This window comes from Mytilus trossulus, chromosome 8 (genome assembly GCF_036588685.1).
Source record: "Mytilus trossulus isolate FHL-02 chromosome 8, PNRI_Mtr1.1.1.hap1, whole genome shotgun sequence".
NCBI lineage: Eukaryota > Metazoa > Mollusca > Bivalvia > Mytilida > Mytilidae > Mytilus > Mytilus trossulus.
Genome location: NC_086380.1, coordinates 48,891,447 through 48,911,818, shown reverse-complemented (window position 1 = coordinate 48,911,818; position 20,372 = coordinate 48,891,447). Strand labels below are relative to the sequence as shown.

The 20,372-nt window shown below is 32.0% G+C and overlaps 1 protein-coding gene across 2 annotated transcripts; it reads left to right on the top strand.

The window, feature by feature from the left end:
- Positions 1–4,433: 4,433 nt before the first annotated feature.
- LOC134681080 (glutathione S-transferase 3, mitochondrial-like) lies at positions 4,434–20,031 on the top strand. 2 transcript variants are annotated; one of them, XM_063540498.1, is made up of 7 exons: positions 4,434–4,568; positions 13,475–13,604; positions 14,935–14,999; positions 16,914–16,971; positions 17,875–17,947; positions 18,555–18,678; positions 19,351–20,031. In XM_063540498.1, exons 2-6 carry the CDS (start codon positions 13,479–13,481, stop codon positions 18,668–18,670), a joined length of 438 nt encoding a protein of 145 aa, XP_063396568.1. In that variant the 5' UTR covers positions 4,434–4,568; positions 13,475–13,478; the 3' UTR covers positions 18,671–18,678; positions 19,351–20,031. The 2 variants fall into 2 exon arrangements, with proteins under 2 accessions (XP_063396568.1, XP_063396569.1); XM_063540499.1 differs by lacking the exon at positions 13,475–13,604 and adding an exon at positions 13,291–13,420 and having other exon boundaries at positions 4,437–4,568.
- The last annotated feature ends 341 nt before the right edge of the window (positions 20,032–20,372 follow it).

Below are 20,372 nucleotides of genomic sequence, written 5' to 3'. Positions count from 1 at the left end.
AAGGTCCTTAGGAAATAATAGAAATATTCTTTTCACTGGATCAGATAAATCTAACATCCTTAAAATACTTTCTTTGAAGGTTACCGTTTAAAAGCAAATGATTTTAATCAACAATTCTATGATGACATCACACAGCAATACATCAGCAATAGTACTTCTAATCAAAAAGAAAATACAGATAACATCAAGTACAATGATTATATTAATTTACAATGGAAGAGTTAGAAGGATTCATTTTTAAATTAAAAAAAGAATCAGCACCAGGTCCAGACTTCGTTTTTACTGAACGTTTCATCAATGGTGGAAGCCAATTAAAATCCAAACTTTTAGAAATCATTAACCAGTCATGGGAAGAAGGTATAAACCAAATTACAATTTACCATCTTCTTACAGACCTATCAGCTTAACTGGCATGACTAGTGTAGTGGCAAAATTAATGGAAAGAATTATAACATACAGATTAGAAGGATATGTAGAAATGAACAACATCATGGACCAAGATCAAGAAAGTTTCCGACATTTTAGAGGTACAACAAATGCCTTATTATCTTTAACACAAGCTATTTTCAATGGATTTAACAAAGACAAAACCACTATTGTAATTTTTATCGATTTTTGTCGAGCCTTCGACTTTAGTCGAAAAAGCGAGTCTAAGCGATCCTACTTTCCGTCGGCGTCGTCGTCGGCGGCGTCCACAAATATTCACTCTGTGGTTAAAGTTTTTGAAATTTTAATAACTTTCTTAAACTATACTGGATTTCTACCAAACTTGGTCAGAAGCTTGTTTATGATCATAAGATAGTATCCAGAAGTAAATTTTGTAAAAATAAAATTCTATTTTTTCTGTATTTTACTTATAAATGGACTTAGTTTTTTCTGCGGGGAAACATTACATTCACTCTGAGGTTAAAGTTTTTAGAATTTTAATAACTTTCTTAAACTATCCTTGGTTTGTTCCAAACTTGGACAGAAACTTGTTTATGATCATACGATAGTATCCAGAAGTAAATTTTGTAAACAAATAAATCCATTTTTTCTGTATTTTACTTTTAAATGGACTTAGTTTTTCTGCGGGAAACATAACATTCACTCTGTGGTAAAAGTTTTTAAAATTTTAATAACTTTCTTAAACTATCCTGGGTTTGTACTAAACTTGGACAAAAGCTTATTTATGATCATTAGAAAGTATCCAGAAGTAAATTTTGTTAAAAGACAACTCCATTTTTTCTGTATTTTACTTTTAAATGGACTTAGATTTTCTTCCAGTGAACATTACATACAGTCTGCAGTTAAAGTTTTCAAAACATTTATTAGATTCATTAATTATTCTAGATTTTTACCAAACTTGGACAGAAGCTTCTTACAATCATAAGATAGTATCAAGAGGAATATTTATATTGATTTTTTTCCTCATTTTTGTTTAGCCTGTGATTTACAGCAAAAGTAGGCGAGACACTGGGTTCCGCGGAACCCTTACAAATTTTTAAAAGCTTATGACAGCGTCTGGAGAGAGGTTCTAATGGTAAAGCTGTACAACGACGGCATCAAAGGAAAAATGTGGATGTGGATTAATGCCTTCCTCAGTCACCTAGAGGCTAGATGCATAGGTAACAATTACAAAAGTCCCTAGTTTCAAAACCAGTATTGGTTTGCCACAAGGGTCTCTAATCTCCCCTATCCTGTTTAACATTTTCATAAAAGATATTTTTAAATCCGTGTCTGCAGACTGCTGTAAAAAGTAAAATCACAAAAATACTGAACTTAGAGGAAAATCAATTAGGAAGTCCATAATCACATGGCAAAATCAAATAACAAGTTTGCAGATGATGCAACTATTTGGCATTCACATTCAGATCCAAAAGTTATACAAGAAAAATTGCAAAAATATCTCAATCAAGTACTACAATGGAGCAATAATTGGAGAATGAAACTTAGCATTCAAAAAAACAGAGTACAGTATATACAGTGAAGAAAAAAATAAAGTCCAAAATATCAAACTAAAGCTTGGTAACACAGTTTCAAAATACAACCCTAACCCAGTTATAATTGGATTAAAGTTAGAAGAACAATTAAATTCCAATAGTCATGCATATAGAATCTACAGTGAAGAAAGCCAAAAGATCTTTATGAATTGTAAGAGAATTCAAGGGAATAACATTAGTACCAACCAAGACACTTATTCAAATATATGACAGCTTCGTATGTTCAATTTTTAAGTATGCTGGCAGCATTTGGCAATCCAGCACTTCAAGTCATCTTGACAATTTGAATGAAATACAAAGAAAAGGGTTAGCAACGGTTTAGATTTACCATCTCACCCGTCTCTTGAACAAATGTTGAAGCATTAGAAGTACTTAGTGGAACATTACCAATAGATTTAAGAATAGAAGAAATGGCCATCAAAGAATTAGGAAAAAATAGTTCATACTGATATAATGTTCCAATTAAAAGAAAATTTGAAATTTGGAAAGAGGAGGAAAATCCAGAGAAATTCATATCACCATTAGGAAAAATGTATCAACAAACAGAAGACATGAGAGATACAGAATTGGTTGATATAAACAAGATAGAACCTCAGTATGAATACCAAGGTCTAGTATCAGTCATTAGAGCCCCTGACTACTGGCGTAATATAGGCAGCTCTAAATCCAGAACAACAGCCCAAATAGAGGAAGGAAAACAAATTATCTCTGAACTACTCAAATCTTAAACACCAAACCCAGCAGTAGCTTTTACCGATGGGTCATGTTTGGGAAATCCAGGCCACTGCGGTGCAGAAGCTATTATTTACATCAATGATCAAGAAGAAAAATTAAAAAGACCTGTCTCTAACAAATGATCAATCTTGCTAGCTGAACTTATAGCAATAAAAATTGTACTGGATTACATAGATTTTTTTTCAAAAGCGCAAATTGATACTTTATAGCTTTATTTTCGGACAGTCAAACCGCATTAGGTATCTAAACTCTTAATTGAAAAAGTGACAGCTATCATCAAACCATTAACGAAATCAAAGGGAAAATAAAAAAATTAAACGAACATGGAATTTTAATCAACTTAAACTGGACACCAGCCAGGACATGCCAACATAAAAGGAAATGATGAGGCAGACTCCCTGGCAAAAGAAGCTGCTTAAGAAGCAGAAACACTAGCAGTTGATGACATAGTATTTACAAAAAAAGCAGCTAGAAATTCAGTTACAAAAAAATGGCAACGCAGATGGGAAAACAGTAATGCTGGACGTCATTATTTCAGATTTCATCCCGAAGTTAAAAATAAAGTTAAAAAAGACTTCCCGTAAAAAAAAAATGTACAACATAATCAACAGTTTTCGAACAGGTTATTCTGAATTAAATGCATACCAATTTATAATAAACCAGCACATCAAATCGGAAACCTGTGATCACTGCAAAAAAAAAAGGTACAACCATTTTTGAGAATGTGATCTGTATTCAGATGTCAGAGACACATTATTTCATCAAATCTACTTTATAACAGGACAAATTCCAACAGATTTAGACAATTTATTAACAATCAATTTGCCAAATGTAGAAAATATCACTCAACTATTAGCGGAGTACATAGAGGAAACAAACCGTTTAAGTGGATGATTTGATATAAATTTGTTTTAATTTTTATTATTTTTTAATTTTTCATGTCATTTAGACTTCCTGAATAACCATTTCTTTTCTTTTTTTCACTTCATACATTGATTCTTTACTATTTTTAATGCGCCACCTACAATATCTAACTACAAAGGAGAAACTAAATTAGTGATAATAATCAGTTTACAGTGGCGGATCTAGAAATATTTATAAGTGGGGGCCCACTGACTGCCTAAGAGGGAACCCCCTCCCGTCACGCTTCAGTGATTCCCTATATAACCAACCAATCTTTTTCTCAAAAGGGGGGCGGGCCCCCTGTTCCCCCCTAAATCCGCCTCTGGTTTACAAGAGAGGATCATTTACAACCCTGTCATCACGACAAAGATTGAAGATTAGTTTCCTCGTTTGAATTGTTTTACATTTCTCATTTTGAGGCCTTTTATAGCTGACTATGCGGTATGGGCTTTGCTCATTGTTGAAGGCCGTACGGTTACCTACAGTTGTTAATTTCTGTGTCATTTAATCTCTTTTGGAGACTTGTCTCATTGGCAATCACACCACATTATCTTTTTTATAGCCTACACAGTTTCATTAGATTTGCATAGTCATATGTTCCTGGCATGTTTGTCTATAAAGTTTGGGACAAATCTTCTTGTCGCTTCTTGTCGACCGTGCAAGGGCTGTATAGCCAGTCAAGGTCGTTAAAAACTTCCATTTGTCGCTTCTTGACGCTTCTTGACGCTTATTGTCGCTTATTAGTGAGACGTCCGGAATTCACGTTCCATTCGTTACTGGTTTAATATTACTTATCCAACTGGTTTACGAAACTTTACACCCGTTGTCCTCTTTCTTGCTCCTTATTGTTCGAAGTTACCAGTAAAGGACGCAGTGGTCACCTTCGACTTTGAACAGCTATAATTCATCAATTTTTTAGGATAATCAATAGGTTTTGAAAGTATTTGGGTAATGCTTTAAACAATTAAACATGTCATGGTTCCATTCTGTCATTTATTTGTGATTGTCATTTTCGGGAAATGATACAAATAACGAATGATGAAATGTCCCTAACAAACAAAAATCATTCTTTGTGTTCACAATAGTTAACTGGAACCATGTAGCATGGTAGAGGATATAATTGTGTGAGCAACAAGTGTAGAGAGCTTTAAACCTGCTCTCCAGAAACGTCAATAAATCGACGACACCTTGGCCTTCACTTTTTTTCATTTGAGTGTGGATAATAGACCTGTCATCAACATCAACCTTGTTGATGATGAATCCTGGACCTTAACATGCTAAAGAGAAGAAAAAAAAGAAGATTGCTTGTTAAATTTATTCAAACTATTCATCTTGCTGAAACTGCATTAATAAATAATAAAGCAGGTCTTGAACAGGTCAGGATTTAGGAATAACCACAATTGGTGGATTGATTATACCTCAATTGACGTATAATCCACCAATTGACATATATGGGTATAGACCAATTGACGTATAATACAAGTTTTTTTGTAATAAAGTGCTTGTGCGAGATAGGAGCATGATTTTGCAACTTGCAACCTATTTTATGACACTTATTGAGTCCTTCCAAAGTTTCAGTTTTTTCAATGACTGCTGCATCTCTTGAGAATGCATGTTGACAACAATTCTTTTGTTGAAACATTTGTACTATTGACCATGATTGACTTTTGATAATGGAAGTCAAGTTTTAACAAAGAGCTCCATTCACCTGTGGAGTTGTACTCATGATCCAGAGCTCCAGATAAGCTGCGTATTTGCGTGATCACGCAATACAAATAATAGAAAACCCAATGCAATTGTCCATTGAAGGGTTCAACAACCCAATTAATTCAACGGAAAACCCAATAATATGCCAAAAACATGAGTTCTCAACCCTTTTATTGGCTACCATTTGCGTTATTTACCCTTATATGTTTTACAGTCGTCGCGTAAACTATTTTTATATTATTTATAATTGGAAATGTCCTGTCGTTCTAAAAATAGATCCCTGCATCAAGTAACTGAAATGGGTCCCTGTTTGAGTTTTCCGTTGCTCAATAGGTACACGTGTTTTTGTAAACATTTCGATCTTCTCGGCGTTTATCCAATTAGCGTGTGTCATATTATTTTCGCATTGCTCGGGATTTATCATAACATACATTGAAATAAAACGAAAGTGAATGTCCGGTAAAAATATTGAATAGAAGCATGTTTTCGGCTTCTTTTGAAAAGCTTAGGGAAAGTTATGATGATAACAAGACTCAGCCAGTGTTTTAAGGAAACGTCCATCGAACGCACGGGCGTGTGTGCGTACCAGAACGAGAACATCGCTAATAAACACCGAGTTTCATCAAAAACGAAATCAGTTGGAAAAAGTGAAAGGACAAATCAATTACGAAATGAAGCATCAGAAACCAAAAGTTTTAAATAAAAGTCATCTAAACCCAGATTTATGTAAATTGAATAAAACAAAATCATTCAAGTGTAAGAGTTTATATACTATTTTTCATTCATTTCACGGTTAGAATTGATGAATATACAAACCATGCACTGGTCTCAGAATTTATTATATAAACTTTAAGGTATAAGACGAGTGCCTGTGAATACACATATCTGTTTTTGTGAGAAAATACAAAACTGGCAAAAGGTTTGAAACGGGACACCATTTAAACCTACAATTGCTCCTCAGTGAATATAAACCAAATAAAACAGCTAGCAAATAACCCTCACAAAACCCTAAACCAAATAAAACAGCTAAAAAAGAAAGAAACATATAGATGGGAAAAAAGGGGTTGATATTGCCTAAATATTTCAATATTGTGTCGATGAAAAAACCCAATACATTAAGGAGCTTGGTGGTGAAAACCCCAATTTGATATTAACCTGACGGGTGAATTGAAATTGATAATGCAATTAAAAAACTTTATCACCCAATTATATAAGAAAATGGTGGGTAAAAACCCCAATTTGTGAATTCTTATCTGGAGCTCTGCATGATCACATGACTGTGCACAGACAGTAATGATGTCCATTGACAGGTGATTACAGGTAAGTTTGCCAATCAAGAATTGACAAGATAACAATAGAAGAAACTGCAAATACAATAATTGATTAAATGCAATATGATATGTCACTATACTAAACTAGGAATGTTTGACAAGTTTTCATACCATAATATGGTTTTAAGAAAACAATGCTCCATTTTGGTGGAATAATTTGTTTTGAAAAACAAAGAATTATACACCAATTGGTCTACAACATTATATGTCAATTGGTGGATTATACGTCAATTGAGGTATAATCCACCAATTGGTGGTTATTCCTGACCTGTTAAACTGTTTTATTTATAAAATGAAAATAATAGTATCGCTTCCATATAAATCATATGTAATTTAAAGACGTGTGTTCGTCGATTGGAATGTTTTAACTACATGAAGGTGTGCTGGTTGTAATTCACACCTTGTATTGATATTAGGTGATAATTGGATCATTAGTCTAAATAAACATTTCACTTTAATCTTTTAATTGGATTATCACTATATCTTGTTACAAAACTTCAAACTTTATTAATCAAACTCAGATGCAGTAACTTAACAAATTCAACTATAAACTTTTTATGCTAAGGCCAACTAAAATTAATAAGTAGATTTTCATCCAAATTTTTGAAAAAAATGGGGCGGGTGGGAGGATTTTATTTTTTAAATTTTATTTCATATGAAACCCTTGTCACAAGTTCTTCATACCGCGGGGTATATGATAGTGGAAAACAAGCTTGTATAATGTATATACATGCTGTATAAGGAATCCGACACTATTTTTTAAACTCTTAAATAAAATCCCTGATTAGCAACCACTGTTATACAGGTAATTGCCGCTTTAGAAACCTATTTATAGTATACATCAAAGAGAAGAGAAATGCTCTCCTTCATTGTCCTTAGTTGGACTAGACCTACACCAAATTAATTTTGGTTTCTAAGCAATGGTTTGTAGTCCACATAAAATCAATAAAAGGGCCCATTAAAACGTTTAATCCCGCTGCAAATGTTTGCACCTGTCCTAAGTCAGGAATCTGATGTACAGTAGTTGTCGTTTGTTTATGTAATATATACGTGTTTCTCGTTTCTCGTTTTGTTTATATAGATTAGACCGTTGGTTTTCCCGTTTGAATGGTTTTACACTAGTAATTTTGGGGCCCTTTATAGCTTGTTGTTCGGTGTGAGCCAAGGCTCCGTGTTGAAGGCCGTACTTTAACCTATAATGGTTTAATTTTTAAATTGTTATTTGGATGGAGAGTTGTCTCATTGGCACTCACACCACATCTTCCTTTATCTATTGGTAAAATTGTATGCAACACAAGTATTATGAGTACAAAATAAAATGTTAACTCAGTGTGGAAAGTTATTATGATGTAAAACATGAACCAAAAACAGTTGTTGTTTAATAACTAAATTGAGGGTATTGGGACAGTTACAGAGGGTGTTTGCTGTTTGTCAACAAAAACAACAGCCATGGGTAAATATAAGGGAATTTTAATCTCAATATACGGTCATAAATCAAACAAACTCATGCTTCTGTCAATTTCTTTAATCCAGTCATTTTTTGTTCCAATTTGTTCTACAATTTTTGCACTTTGGATATCATTCACAGTCCAAAGTTCCTGACACAAAGTAATCGTATAAATAAAGAAAAAAACACGGTTTTCGATTCACTTGTGACTACCGCAATTTGCATTAAATGACAAGGCGTTTTACTCGTTATTCGAATATTTCATGCCCTTCTTGTTATCAATCTATAGTCTCGGTAGATGATGTTGTCATCATAGAGCAGCAGAATATGTCGACTCAATCATTTCGTTAGATTACTCGAAGAAATACAATTTAAACGAAATTTGAAACAGGAAATGTTGAATGAAACGAAATTATCGATGGTTTCCAGTAAAGGACATGAACAAAATCAGGAAATCATATTTTTGTTAAATAAAAAAAAATTGGGGCGGGCGGGGATGAAAATCTAGCAATTAATTTTAATTGGCCTAATCGTTAAACTTAAATATTTTTATCACAAGTTGGTTTGGACTCTTCTTGAATGAAATTAAATGCAAATGTTTTATAAGCTATGTTGAATTAACTATTATATATCCAGGTCCATTCAGGACTTCATTTGTATACGCCCGTCAAAATTTTGACGGGACGTATTATGGTATACAAATGTCCGGTGTCTGTCTGTCCGTCCGTCCGTCTGTCCGGCGTAAACATGAACAAGTCGATTTTTGTTTTTGACTTAAATAAGTCGAAACATGTATTTATTATAAAAATGTAGTTTCAATTTTAGACTTATATCTAAGTCAGAAAATTACAGACTTGTTTAGGTCTATTTATGTTGGTGAAAAAACCTAATGTTTCTTTTTGGCCAAACTACACCACCTATGACAGCAAAAACCTGTATGAGAGTTCACAAGGACTTTCAAGAGCTATCTATATTTAATTATCTAATTGAACATCCTTACTAAACACATCTATGTTTTACCTCATTAAGTGTGATTCCAGGTGGTTGCATTGTAAGGTTAATTAACATTATCTCCAATTTTTTAGACACTCATTCATATTTTTCTTTAGAAGACAAAGCATTGGCTTTCAATGTTGTCATTATTTAATTTAGATGCATGGCCTCCTTATAAATATGCGTGGGTCTTGAAGTTAACCAATTTTGATCACTCATCGACTTGTAGGAGTCGATATTTGCAACTTTTTGATTCTGGTCAATTATTTCTTGTTTAACAATATTGGACTTATTCAAGTCGTATTTTGTCTTACATTAAAGGGAGACAAATCCTAAAACTTACAAATCTAGACCTCTATGAGTCAAAAGCAGATTCAGACTTATTTATGTCTGAGCTCTGACTGCATGTCGCACCGTAACTTAAGAACGACTTATCCAAATTTCATGAAACTTAATATAGTTGTTTCTTATGATGGTCAAATGATCTGTATACTTTTTGGTGAAAATAAGATTTAAACTTTTTGAGTTACGGCACTTTGTTACTTAAACAGGGGTGTGGTTTTTTTCACATGTCGCACCGCATCTCAAAAACGTTTCTTGATTATTGCTTAAAACTTTACACACTTCTTAGTTATATTAATCTTAATATCTGTATACTTTTTGGTGATGAATCAAAATTTCATTTTTGAGTTTTTGAGTATTTTGTAAAAAAAGGGGGAGTTTTTTTTTACATGTCGCGCCATATCTCAAAAACGATTTATGATTATTGCTTAAAACTTTACACACTTCTTTGTTATATTAATCTAAAGATCTGTATACTCAAATTTTGGTGATGACTCAAAACTTCATTTTTGAGTTATTGAGTATTTTGTAAAAAAAGGGATTTGTTTTTTTGTCGAGCCTTCGACTTTAGTCGAAAAAGCGAGACTAAGCGATCCTACTTTCCGTCGGCGTCGTCGTCGGTGGCGTCCACAAATATTCACTCTGTGGTTAAAGTTTTTGAAATTTTAATAACTTTCTTAAACTGTACTGGATTTCTACCAAACTTGGACAGAAGCTTGTTTATGATTATAAGATAGTATCTAGAAGTAAATTTTGTGAAAATAAAATTCCATTTTTTCCGTATTTTACTTATAAATGGACTTAGTTTTTTCTGCGGGGAAACATTATATTCAGTCTGTGGTTTAAGTTTTTTAAATTTTAATAACTTTCTCAAACTATCCTGGGTTTGTACCAAACTTAGGCAGAAGCTTATTTATGATCATAAGATAGTATCCAGAAGTTAATTTTGTAAAAAATAAATCCATTTTTTCCGTATTTTATTTTTAAATGGACTTAGTTTTTCTGCGGGGAAACATTACATTCACTCTGTGGTTAAAATTTTTAAAATTTTAATAACTTTCTTTAACTATCCTGGGTTTGTACCAAACTTGGACAGAAGCTTATTGATGATCATAAGATTAGATAGTATCCAGAAGTAAATTTTGTAAAAAAATTAATCCATTTTTTCCGTATTTTACTTTTAAATGGACTTAGTTTTTCTTCCAGTTAACATTACATACAGTCTGCAGTTAAAGTTTCCAAAACATTTATTAGATTCATTAACTATCCTAGATTTTTACCAAACATGGACAGAAGCTTCTTACAATCAAAAGATAGTATCAAGAGGAATATTTTTATTGATTTTTTTCCTCAAATTTTGTTGAGCCTGCGATTTACAGCAAAAGTAGGCGAGACACTGGGTTCCGCGGAACCCTTACAAATTTTTTTACATGTCGCGCAGTATCTCAAAAAATTTTATGATTATTGCTTGAAACTGTACACACTTCTTTGTTATACTAATTTAAAGATCTGTATACTTTTTGGTTTGATTCAAAATTTTATTTTAGTGGTATTTGTTAAAAAAAACAGGGTAGGGGGGGGTTTCACATGTCCCGCCGTGTCTCAAAAACAATAAATGGTTATTGCTTAAAACTTCCTCAGAAACTAATTATGATTATTGCATAAAACTTCCACACTAGATGTCGGGCGTATCATGCGCTCATGGCGCAGCTGTTTATTAATTCATCAGATCCGACGTTTGCCACAAAGTGCAGGTTCCAGACTTGGGACACGTATACAAAGATTGAGAGGGGTTTATCATAGTTTAAAGGCACTAAACCTTTTTCTGAATTATTTATTTCTATGGTATATTATGTCTCTTTGACTTATAAGTTTTGGCATGCAAGTTTTGATTATCATCTTTGGAAAGTTTGGTATCCGTCAATAAAAATTAGAAAAAAGATGTGGTGTGATCCAAATGAGACAGATCTCCACAAGAGACCAAATGACATTGAACATGAAAAGTTAACAACCATTTCTAAAAATATTAGTGGAATTTTTGGCTCATTCAGATTTTAAATTTTCCGTTCAGGTCCGAGTTTTGACACCCCAATGATATTTTTTATATATTTTTTTTTTTTATATTATCATTATATTGAACTTTTTGTTTCACAAAATCAAAAGTTGAAAGGTATCCACTGAATATAAAAAAAGTTATTGAAGTTAGAATTAGTCCGACCATAGATTTTCAGGACCCTTCAGGTCTTTTCATTTCTCCGTTCAGGTCCAACTTTTGGCGTCAAAAGCTTGTTTTTAATTTAAAACATTTTCATTTCCAATTAATAAAATTCCAAAAATACCCCATTGTGGGTCCAAATAATTATGACCTCTGGCAAGGCTATTTTAATTTTTTTTTCTGGGAACTTTCCTATGACGTCATTATGCTGAAACCATTTTTACGTCTGGACTTTGAGAGCAAATTTTTTTGGGGGGAACTTGGAGACCTTATTTTGACAGGAAATTTTTATTGCCGGCTAGAAATTTTTACGCAGTTACTAATTGATACATAATATTTCCAGAAATATTGAAAAGAAATGATAAGATACAATTCCATGATCATGATGATCTGATGATATCCCAGAACTACCAAAACTTGTCACTTCGGAAGAGTATTAAATATTAAACTCTGTAAAATTTGACGTACCCAAATTTTTGAATAATGTTAATTGAACGTTTCAAAAATTCAGGTCCATCAAATTTTACCAAGTTAAATATTTACTATTCACTGGAAGTGACGTCCTGGCACGTCATAATTATTTGGACTACATGTAGGTCATTGCCGTGATTGTCATTGACAGAAACAAGTGTCTGTGCAATATTGGCTATTATACATAAAGTTGCACATTTGATATAATTATATAATTATGCAGGAGAGCATATTTGTTGATTTCAATGCTATGTTTGGGCACTTCCAATGTCTACAAGATCACTGTTTTCACAAAGAATGAGTTTGATTTATTGTTGTGTTGTGTTTTGCTTTGTAAAACGAAACAAAAAAATTATATCACATGAAAAGAGATATTAAAATAATGAATCTTAACGAAACAAACAATGACAAATATAAACATTATGCAGTTACAAAGGTGACTGTACAGTATCTAGTGACAAAATTTACTTGTTTTAAAATATGTAATACAAATTTGTTTATGCAAGATTTTAAAAAAAATCAATTTATTAATACTTAAATTTGTGTTAATGTAATGTGAAGGACAATAGGGGGGATCATTTTCGCCTTTATATAACTGAGTATTAAAAAAAGGGGAATGTAACTGAGATAAGTAATATTGTGAAAATCCATTGATGGTACCAGCATGACCAGAGGAATTCAAACCCTCATTCATTGTCAATATCAGGATCTAAAGGAAACGCTCTAACTGATTGATCCAAATTAAAGAAGATCTTCTCTAACTCAACCAGTTAGACAAACTTTACATAAAATTATAAAATTGAACATGCAAATGCGGAATGTGTCAAAGAGACAACAGCCCAACCAAAGAGCAGAAAATAACCCAAGGCCACCAATGGGTCTTCAGCACAGCTAGATAATCCTGCACCTGAGGAATATTATTTATCAAGAAGAAATTATTTTGTATACATTTGAATTAATGGAATATACATGCATACAACTTTACACCTCATAACATGCTTAATGGGAAAATCAAAATTTGACAATTTCGTGACATCCATTTGTAAGCTCTGATGACGACTGCATGTGTTTTTAAACTCTATCAACTCTCATTTTCCAGGTTTCAGGCAATTACAACCATTGAGTGTAGAAATGGTCTGAAATATGATTTGATTTTTCTTACAGAATAATGACAGTTGTTTCAAAGCTTCCTAAAGAATATGGATATGTAGTCCTGACTGGTGTTGCTAGTACATTTCTGTTACAGTGGATGACATACAAAGTTATTGTGGCAAGGAAGAAATATAAAATTTGGGTATGACACTTTTCATATATATATATTGTATGAATTTATATTTATCATTTTCAGGAAAATGACAGTTGTATCAAAGATTCCACAGGAGTATGGCTATGTAGTTTTGACAGGAGTTGGAAGTACCTTTCTTATTTATTGGATGACCTACAAAGTGGTAGCTGCCAGAAAGAAATACAAAGTAGAAGTATGGATCTTTGAAATATGAAAGTCAAATAGATTTATGAATCATTTTATTGCAGAAAAGGGTTGAAACTTCATCTTTTAATACCATGTTTGCTAAAATGTTTGTTTATTGTAATTATTTACTTTTTAGCTCACCTGACCTGAAAGGTCAAGTGAGCTTTTCTCATCACTTGGCGTCCGGCGTCCTGCGTCCGTAAACTTTTACAAAAATCTTCTCCTCTGAAACTACTGGACCAAATTTAACCAAACTTGGCCACAATCATCCTTGGGGTATCTAGTTTTAAAAATGTGTCCGATGACCTGGCCATCAAACCAAGATGGCCACCATGACTAAAAATAGAACACAGGGGTAAAATGTATATTTTGGCTTATATCTTTAAAACCAAAGCATTTAGAGCAAATCTGACAAGGGGTAAAATTGTTGATCAGGTCAAGATCTATCTGACCTGAAATTTTCAGACGAATCGGACAACCTGTTGTTGGGTTGCTGCCCCTGAACTGGTAATTTTAAGGAAATTTTGCAGTTTTTGGTTATTATCTTGAATACTATTATAGATAAAGATAAACTGTAAACAGCAATAATGTTCAGCAAAGTAAGATCTACAAATAAGTCAACATGACCAAAATTGTCAGAGAACCCCTTAAGGAGTTATTGTCCTTTATAGTCAATATTGAACAACTTCGTCATTTTTGTAACTTGTACAAAAATCTTCTTTTCTAAAACTATAGGCCAAATTTAACCAAACTTGGCCACATTCATTACTAGGGTATCTATTTAAAAAAAGGGTCTAATGACCCCGCCTACCAACCAAGATGGCCGACATCAGTAAATACAGTAACAGGTGAGCGACACAGGCTCTTGAGAGCCTCTAGTTATTTCTGTAATTATTTTTTTTGCATCTTCCTGTATCTTCTCTTATTTTTACAGATTTTGATTTTTTTTTTCTTCAACTTGTAAGTCTGATTAAATTTCATTTGTCTGAAACATTATAAGGTTCTGTAGATGTATATATTTAGTCCAAATTTTATTTTTATCAAATAAAAATAATGTTACTAAAGGCACACTTATAAGCCCCATCTTGATTTATAATCCTGATTATATGTAAAACCAGTTGCAGTGTTATTGGATATACATCTTTAACATGTTTAAAAAGTTATACATTTAGTAAAAAAAACATTGCAGAAATAATAAGTTTAATCCAATTTTAATACTATAAACTATAAAATAAATCTTTTAGGTAACATTCTTTAGTACAGAGTATAGCTTATGCAGTTATAAAATGAAAAAATGTAAATCTCATCAATCTTAAAGGATTTATTTCTTATTTCAGTATCCAACCCTGTATTCTGCTGACAATGAAAAATTCAACTGTGTACAAAGAGTTCATCAAAATACGTAAGTACATGTACATACAATACAGTGTTGATTTCTGTTTTCTTCTTCTTACCCAAATGAAGAAGCAGAGGTGAGACCATCAACAATTGTTTAAGTTTGATATTAGTAATTATTTAAGGTCAGTCTATTAAGGAGAACCTCTAACAGAGGCGGATTTAGAGGGTTTTTCAGGGGGCAGCCCCCCCTTTTTTTGAGGGAAAAAAAATGGTTTATTATATAAGGAATCACTGAAGCATGACTGGAAAGGACCCCTTTTATGCAGTCAGTGGGCCCATCCTCATGAAAATTTCTTGATCTGCCACTGTCTAATGGTATATTGTAGGCAGTTGTACATCTGTATAGTTGTAAATTTATTTAATAACCCTTTCCTCCATGGATTTTTTTTCTTCACATGCTTCATTCGCATAGGATTTTTTTTCAATAAAAAAAAATCATCAGGTTTAAAGTATTAATGCATTGTGAAAACGAATATTTCATCAACAAAATTCAAGTCAGATATTCTCATAAATATTCTTTTCATATTGGATACAAACTTTTTTAAGTCTGATGCAGACATTTTGTAGTCAAAGCATTTCAACTGAGGTACTACACAGGCGTCAAAAGGCGTCATTATTGAGTAAAGGGGGTGGCGTCAAAAAGCATCATTATGGAGGACAGGGTTAATTAACAAATATCACATCTCATTTCCATTGAGTTATTGTCATCCCATCAGTCATTGACCATTGCTTTTGACACCTTCATATTTTTCATGATACACAAGATAGACATATAAAGGAGTTTAAAGTTTGTAATTTCAATGCCCATGGCTGGCTTTTGGCATTAATGTTTAATTTTGAATGTACAGTTTTAAAAGTTGTCTGGTAGGTTCACATGTCTTTCAGTGGAAGGAAGGTTGCAGATTTAATTCCCTTTGTGAATTTGTTACTTTTCTACCATACACATGACATAAAGAAGTAAGAGGCAGGACTGGTCAGCTTGGAGTCTGAAATAAAGTATTCTAGTGGATGATATGTTTTCCTGTAATCTGTAACCTTGCAAGTTAAACATCAGACTAAAAAGTAGGTTACATCAATATCATCAAACTATGTTAACATCTTAAGGGCATACGATACAGTTACAGGGAAGGTAATGACGTTGCTAACATAATTTGTTATTTTCGCGACGTCAAACTGTGACATATCGGGAAAAGATGCATTTTTCGACTGATTTTTATCATTCAAACTGATTTAATTTGAAAACGAGTTCATGGACCCCTATTTTTCAAAACGGCATTTGGTTTCATTTTGCAGGGAGATTATATGACCCAAATTGTATAAAACTGTAAATAGAGGATTTTTTTAATTGTGATAAACATGCAGTAAAAAATTACGTTTTTTCCTTAATTCATGAACATTTGATAAATATGAGTCATTTCCGAATAAAAAAATGCATATTTTTTAAAGATATTTATAAAATACAGAAATTACCGATTATTTAACAAAAAATAATTTGTTTTTATCTTTTATAACAAACAAGTAATGTCTTTCTTTCGAAAAAGAAATTACGGCCACAAATCTGAATTTGAGCAAATATACAAAATTTTGACCTCATTTTACGCAAAAAGTAGCACATGAAGGTATATTTTTTTTTACATATTTGATTTAATCAGGTAAAAAATAGCCTATTTGCAAATTTTCATGAACTTGTAAATACAGGATCAAAATCTACTGATTTGAATGTGCTTATGACCACTGAACATTAGGCAGAAGTCAATCGATAATTGAAAGCATAAACTCGATAGATTTGAAAAATAATTTATAGACAACAAAGTGAAACAAACACAACACAAACACACCAATTTTTTTTTTTTTGTCTTAAATTATCTTGAAAAAAATACAATTGGATGCATTGATGATGATTTCTTGATTATTACAGATTGGAGGGTTATCCTACATACCTGATGTTGTTGTTTGCTGGAGGTTTACAATATCCTGTAAGTAACACAATTAAGGAAGTTTGCTGCTCAGTTTCAAAATAAATAACTTTCCATAAAACTAGTGTATATCGATGGGGGATTAATTGAGAAATCAAAAAATCAAAAAATATTTAGGGATCAATTTGCTTGCATGGCAATTTTGGCGGGAAAATGTTCTCTCTTGATTTTTCATAGCTTTATCATTGACCAGTTATTGTTCTTAAAAACTTATAAATTGAATGAGATTTTATAAGACTTTTACAAATAGCTTGTAATTATACCTAAAATGATAAAAAAAAAAAGTTAGTCAGATTTCTTAAAAAGAAGAAAGTGTCTTAAAAGTCAAGCACAAAACTTGAATAATTTAAGAAAAAGATATCACAGCTCTTTCACTTTGTCTAAAAATTATTCTGTATTATAATTCTTTTTTGAATTCAACATATGTTCTCAATGTGTATATATACAAATGTTATTCTTCAAGTAATGCTACTGACTAACTTATTGCAAGGCTTAATTCTGCAGCAGTCTAATTTCCTTTACTGTACATTTATTTTAGTTCCACTTTTTTGTGGAAATTATTTTGTAGATAGTGTCAGTCCATTCACCATATTAGAGTTATCACCCTTTAATGATGAGGATTTATTTTACCCAATTTTGCACTTTTTGCAAAAAGTTTAATATAGCAAGTTTAGACAACATAAATGATCAGCAAGAACAAGAATTTAGTCATGAATTATATTCTTATCTATAAAATTTTGTAGAGTGGCTGGCTCTAGTTAAAAAAAGGCCAGGTCAGCCACAAAGGCTCTTAAGAACCTCCAGTTAAGATTTTAATATGAAATGAAGTAGGGTGATGTACTAGTAACCAAGTTTATGTCCTATCTGTTAGTATTTTGTATATTTACTTTTATCTTCTCTCAGAAAACCTGTGCTGCAGCTGGATGGATATGGATCGCAGGAAAAGTAGCTTATGCATATGGTTACTATAGTGATGGTATGTTCTATTTTTAGATTATCTTATCAGTACTTACCACTTTCATAATCTATATATAGGAGACCAAACTTGGTAGAATTGTTTGTGATTCTGACCCAGATTTGGTCAGTTTGATACAGTCATTGTGATTGTATGTTTATACATTTGTGTTAAATAATATCTAGGATTTATACGGATAAACTAGGATGTAAATACAGACTATATTAGGTATGAATAAAACAATGCTAAAATCCTTAAAAAGACCATAACATGGTAGCACAAAAAAAGTTAAAATAGTCAACTGTTAAAAAATGAAATTTATAAGTAGATCCTAACACTAACAATAAATGCTTTGTAATCTTTTCTTCAATGGAATTTGAAATGAACCAAATATTCTTAAAATTATGCTGTTCTTAGAAAAAGTATATAATTGTATGTTGCTTAATTGAATATTGATCTCTGTTCAGCCACGAAAATTGGTATTCAACGAATAATAATCAATTCACAGTATTCTCTAACCCTTGTTATCTTTTATATATTAACACCAGAATTCCTTTCAATTTGAAGAAACATTTAAAAACCTGATTAAAGACGATGAAATTTATAAAAAAAATGTTTTGTTCTGTAGATCTAAAGAAAAGACGGTACGGCACATTTGGTTATATTGGTTTGTTTACAATGCTGGGTTGTACCATTGGATTTGGTGTTCGTCAGTTAGGCTGGTTGCCAAGACATTGCCACTAGAGATCAAGGTAAATAAATATATAAAATACAAAATCAATTTAATTACGTTTCCTAAACATTCAAGTTTTGTATACCACTTCACAAATATAATAAGGCATGGTGGCCTGTCTGTACATACTTCAAGTATTATTTTTAAGGTGATGCTCAGAAATCAATGTATTTTCACCTCTAAAGTCCCTTTTAAAAAGTAGCACAACTTTATTTGTCAACAATGCATCAAGCTAGAACTTTTTTCTTTAGTAAATAAACAAATTACCTCAGGTAACCAATGAGAATTTTTCGGATTTTTTTTTATTTGATTTTTTTCGTAAGATTTCAAATTACCTTCAAAGTTCTACCTTCATTTGTGCCATATTCACAACTGAAGAATAGGCAAATATTTTATTTTCGCTTATCATGAAATTATTTGGTGGAAATTTTTCGAAGAAGCTTCTTGTCACTAAATTATTAGTGATGTTGTTCCATTTATCAACATATGTGTACATGGGATTTGCAGATTGTTGATAAGTTAATATTCTGTCAAACAACAGCGGGCTATACATCACACTCTTAACAGACCACATCACCACGCTCAAACAAACATTATGACACTGTCAAACAACTTTGCTATGTTTAATTGAGATCAAAACAATTTGAGATCCCTAACAATCATTTACCATTATGTTATTGTATACTTTCAGGTTTGATTGTTGTACTGATATTGAAGAACCAAGAGAGATATTTAACATGAACAATCAAGAGAGATAATTAACATGAACAATCAAATTATATACAATTCTATTTATATATCACTGTAAATACCATACTTTCACTTTTATACTGACCTCATGTGCTAGCACAGCTGATAACATTTTTTTCTTCAAGGGCTTTATATTTGGTTGGCAGGGAATTTGCAGATTCTATTAGGAATAGTTCAATTTATGTTATTTAGATAATTTTAAATCCTCAAAAACTGGATTGATGACATGTAATCTATACATCATGGTTTTTCATACAACATTTGATCATTTGACTTGTGAACACTGATAATGTGCCAAGTTAGGTTTTGGTTAAAATCTGTTAAAGCATATGATCTTTTATAGAAATGTATATCGTATCATTTAAAATATAATTTTTCACTAGGTTGGACAGGATTTATCATTTTGAGTTGATCATTATTATTGTGGTGTTTTTTTCCTCAAAAAAGTCAAAATATTTGAAACATAATTTATGGCTCTTTATAAATGAAACTAAATAGTGTAGTATATTTATTGAATTAGAATTTTTTATGGGAAATGTGCAAAACACTTAGTTGAAGCTTTGAAGTTGAATTGATATGTTTCAGTGAGGCTCAGTATAATTGCAAGACCTTTTTTTATTTTTATTATACGACCGCAAATTTTGAAAAAATTTTCGTCGTATATTGCTATCACGTTGGCGTCGGCGTCGTCGTCGTCGTCCGAATACTTTTAGTTTTCGCACTCTAACTTTAGTAAAAGTGAATAGAAATCTATGAAATTTTAACACAAGGTTTATGACCATGAAAGGAAGGCTGGTATTGATTTTGGGAGTTTTGGTCCCAACATTTTAGGAATTAGGGGCCAAAAAGGGCCCAAATAAGCATTTTCTTGGTTTTTGCACTATAACTTTAGTTTAAGTTAATAGAAATCTATGAAATTTTGACACAAGGTTTATGACCACAAAAGAAAGGTTGGGATTGATT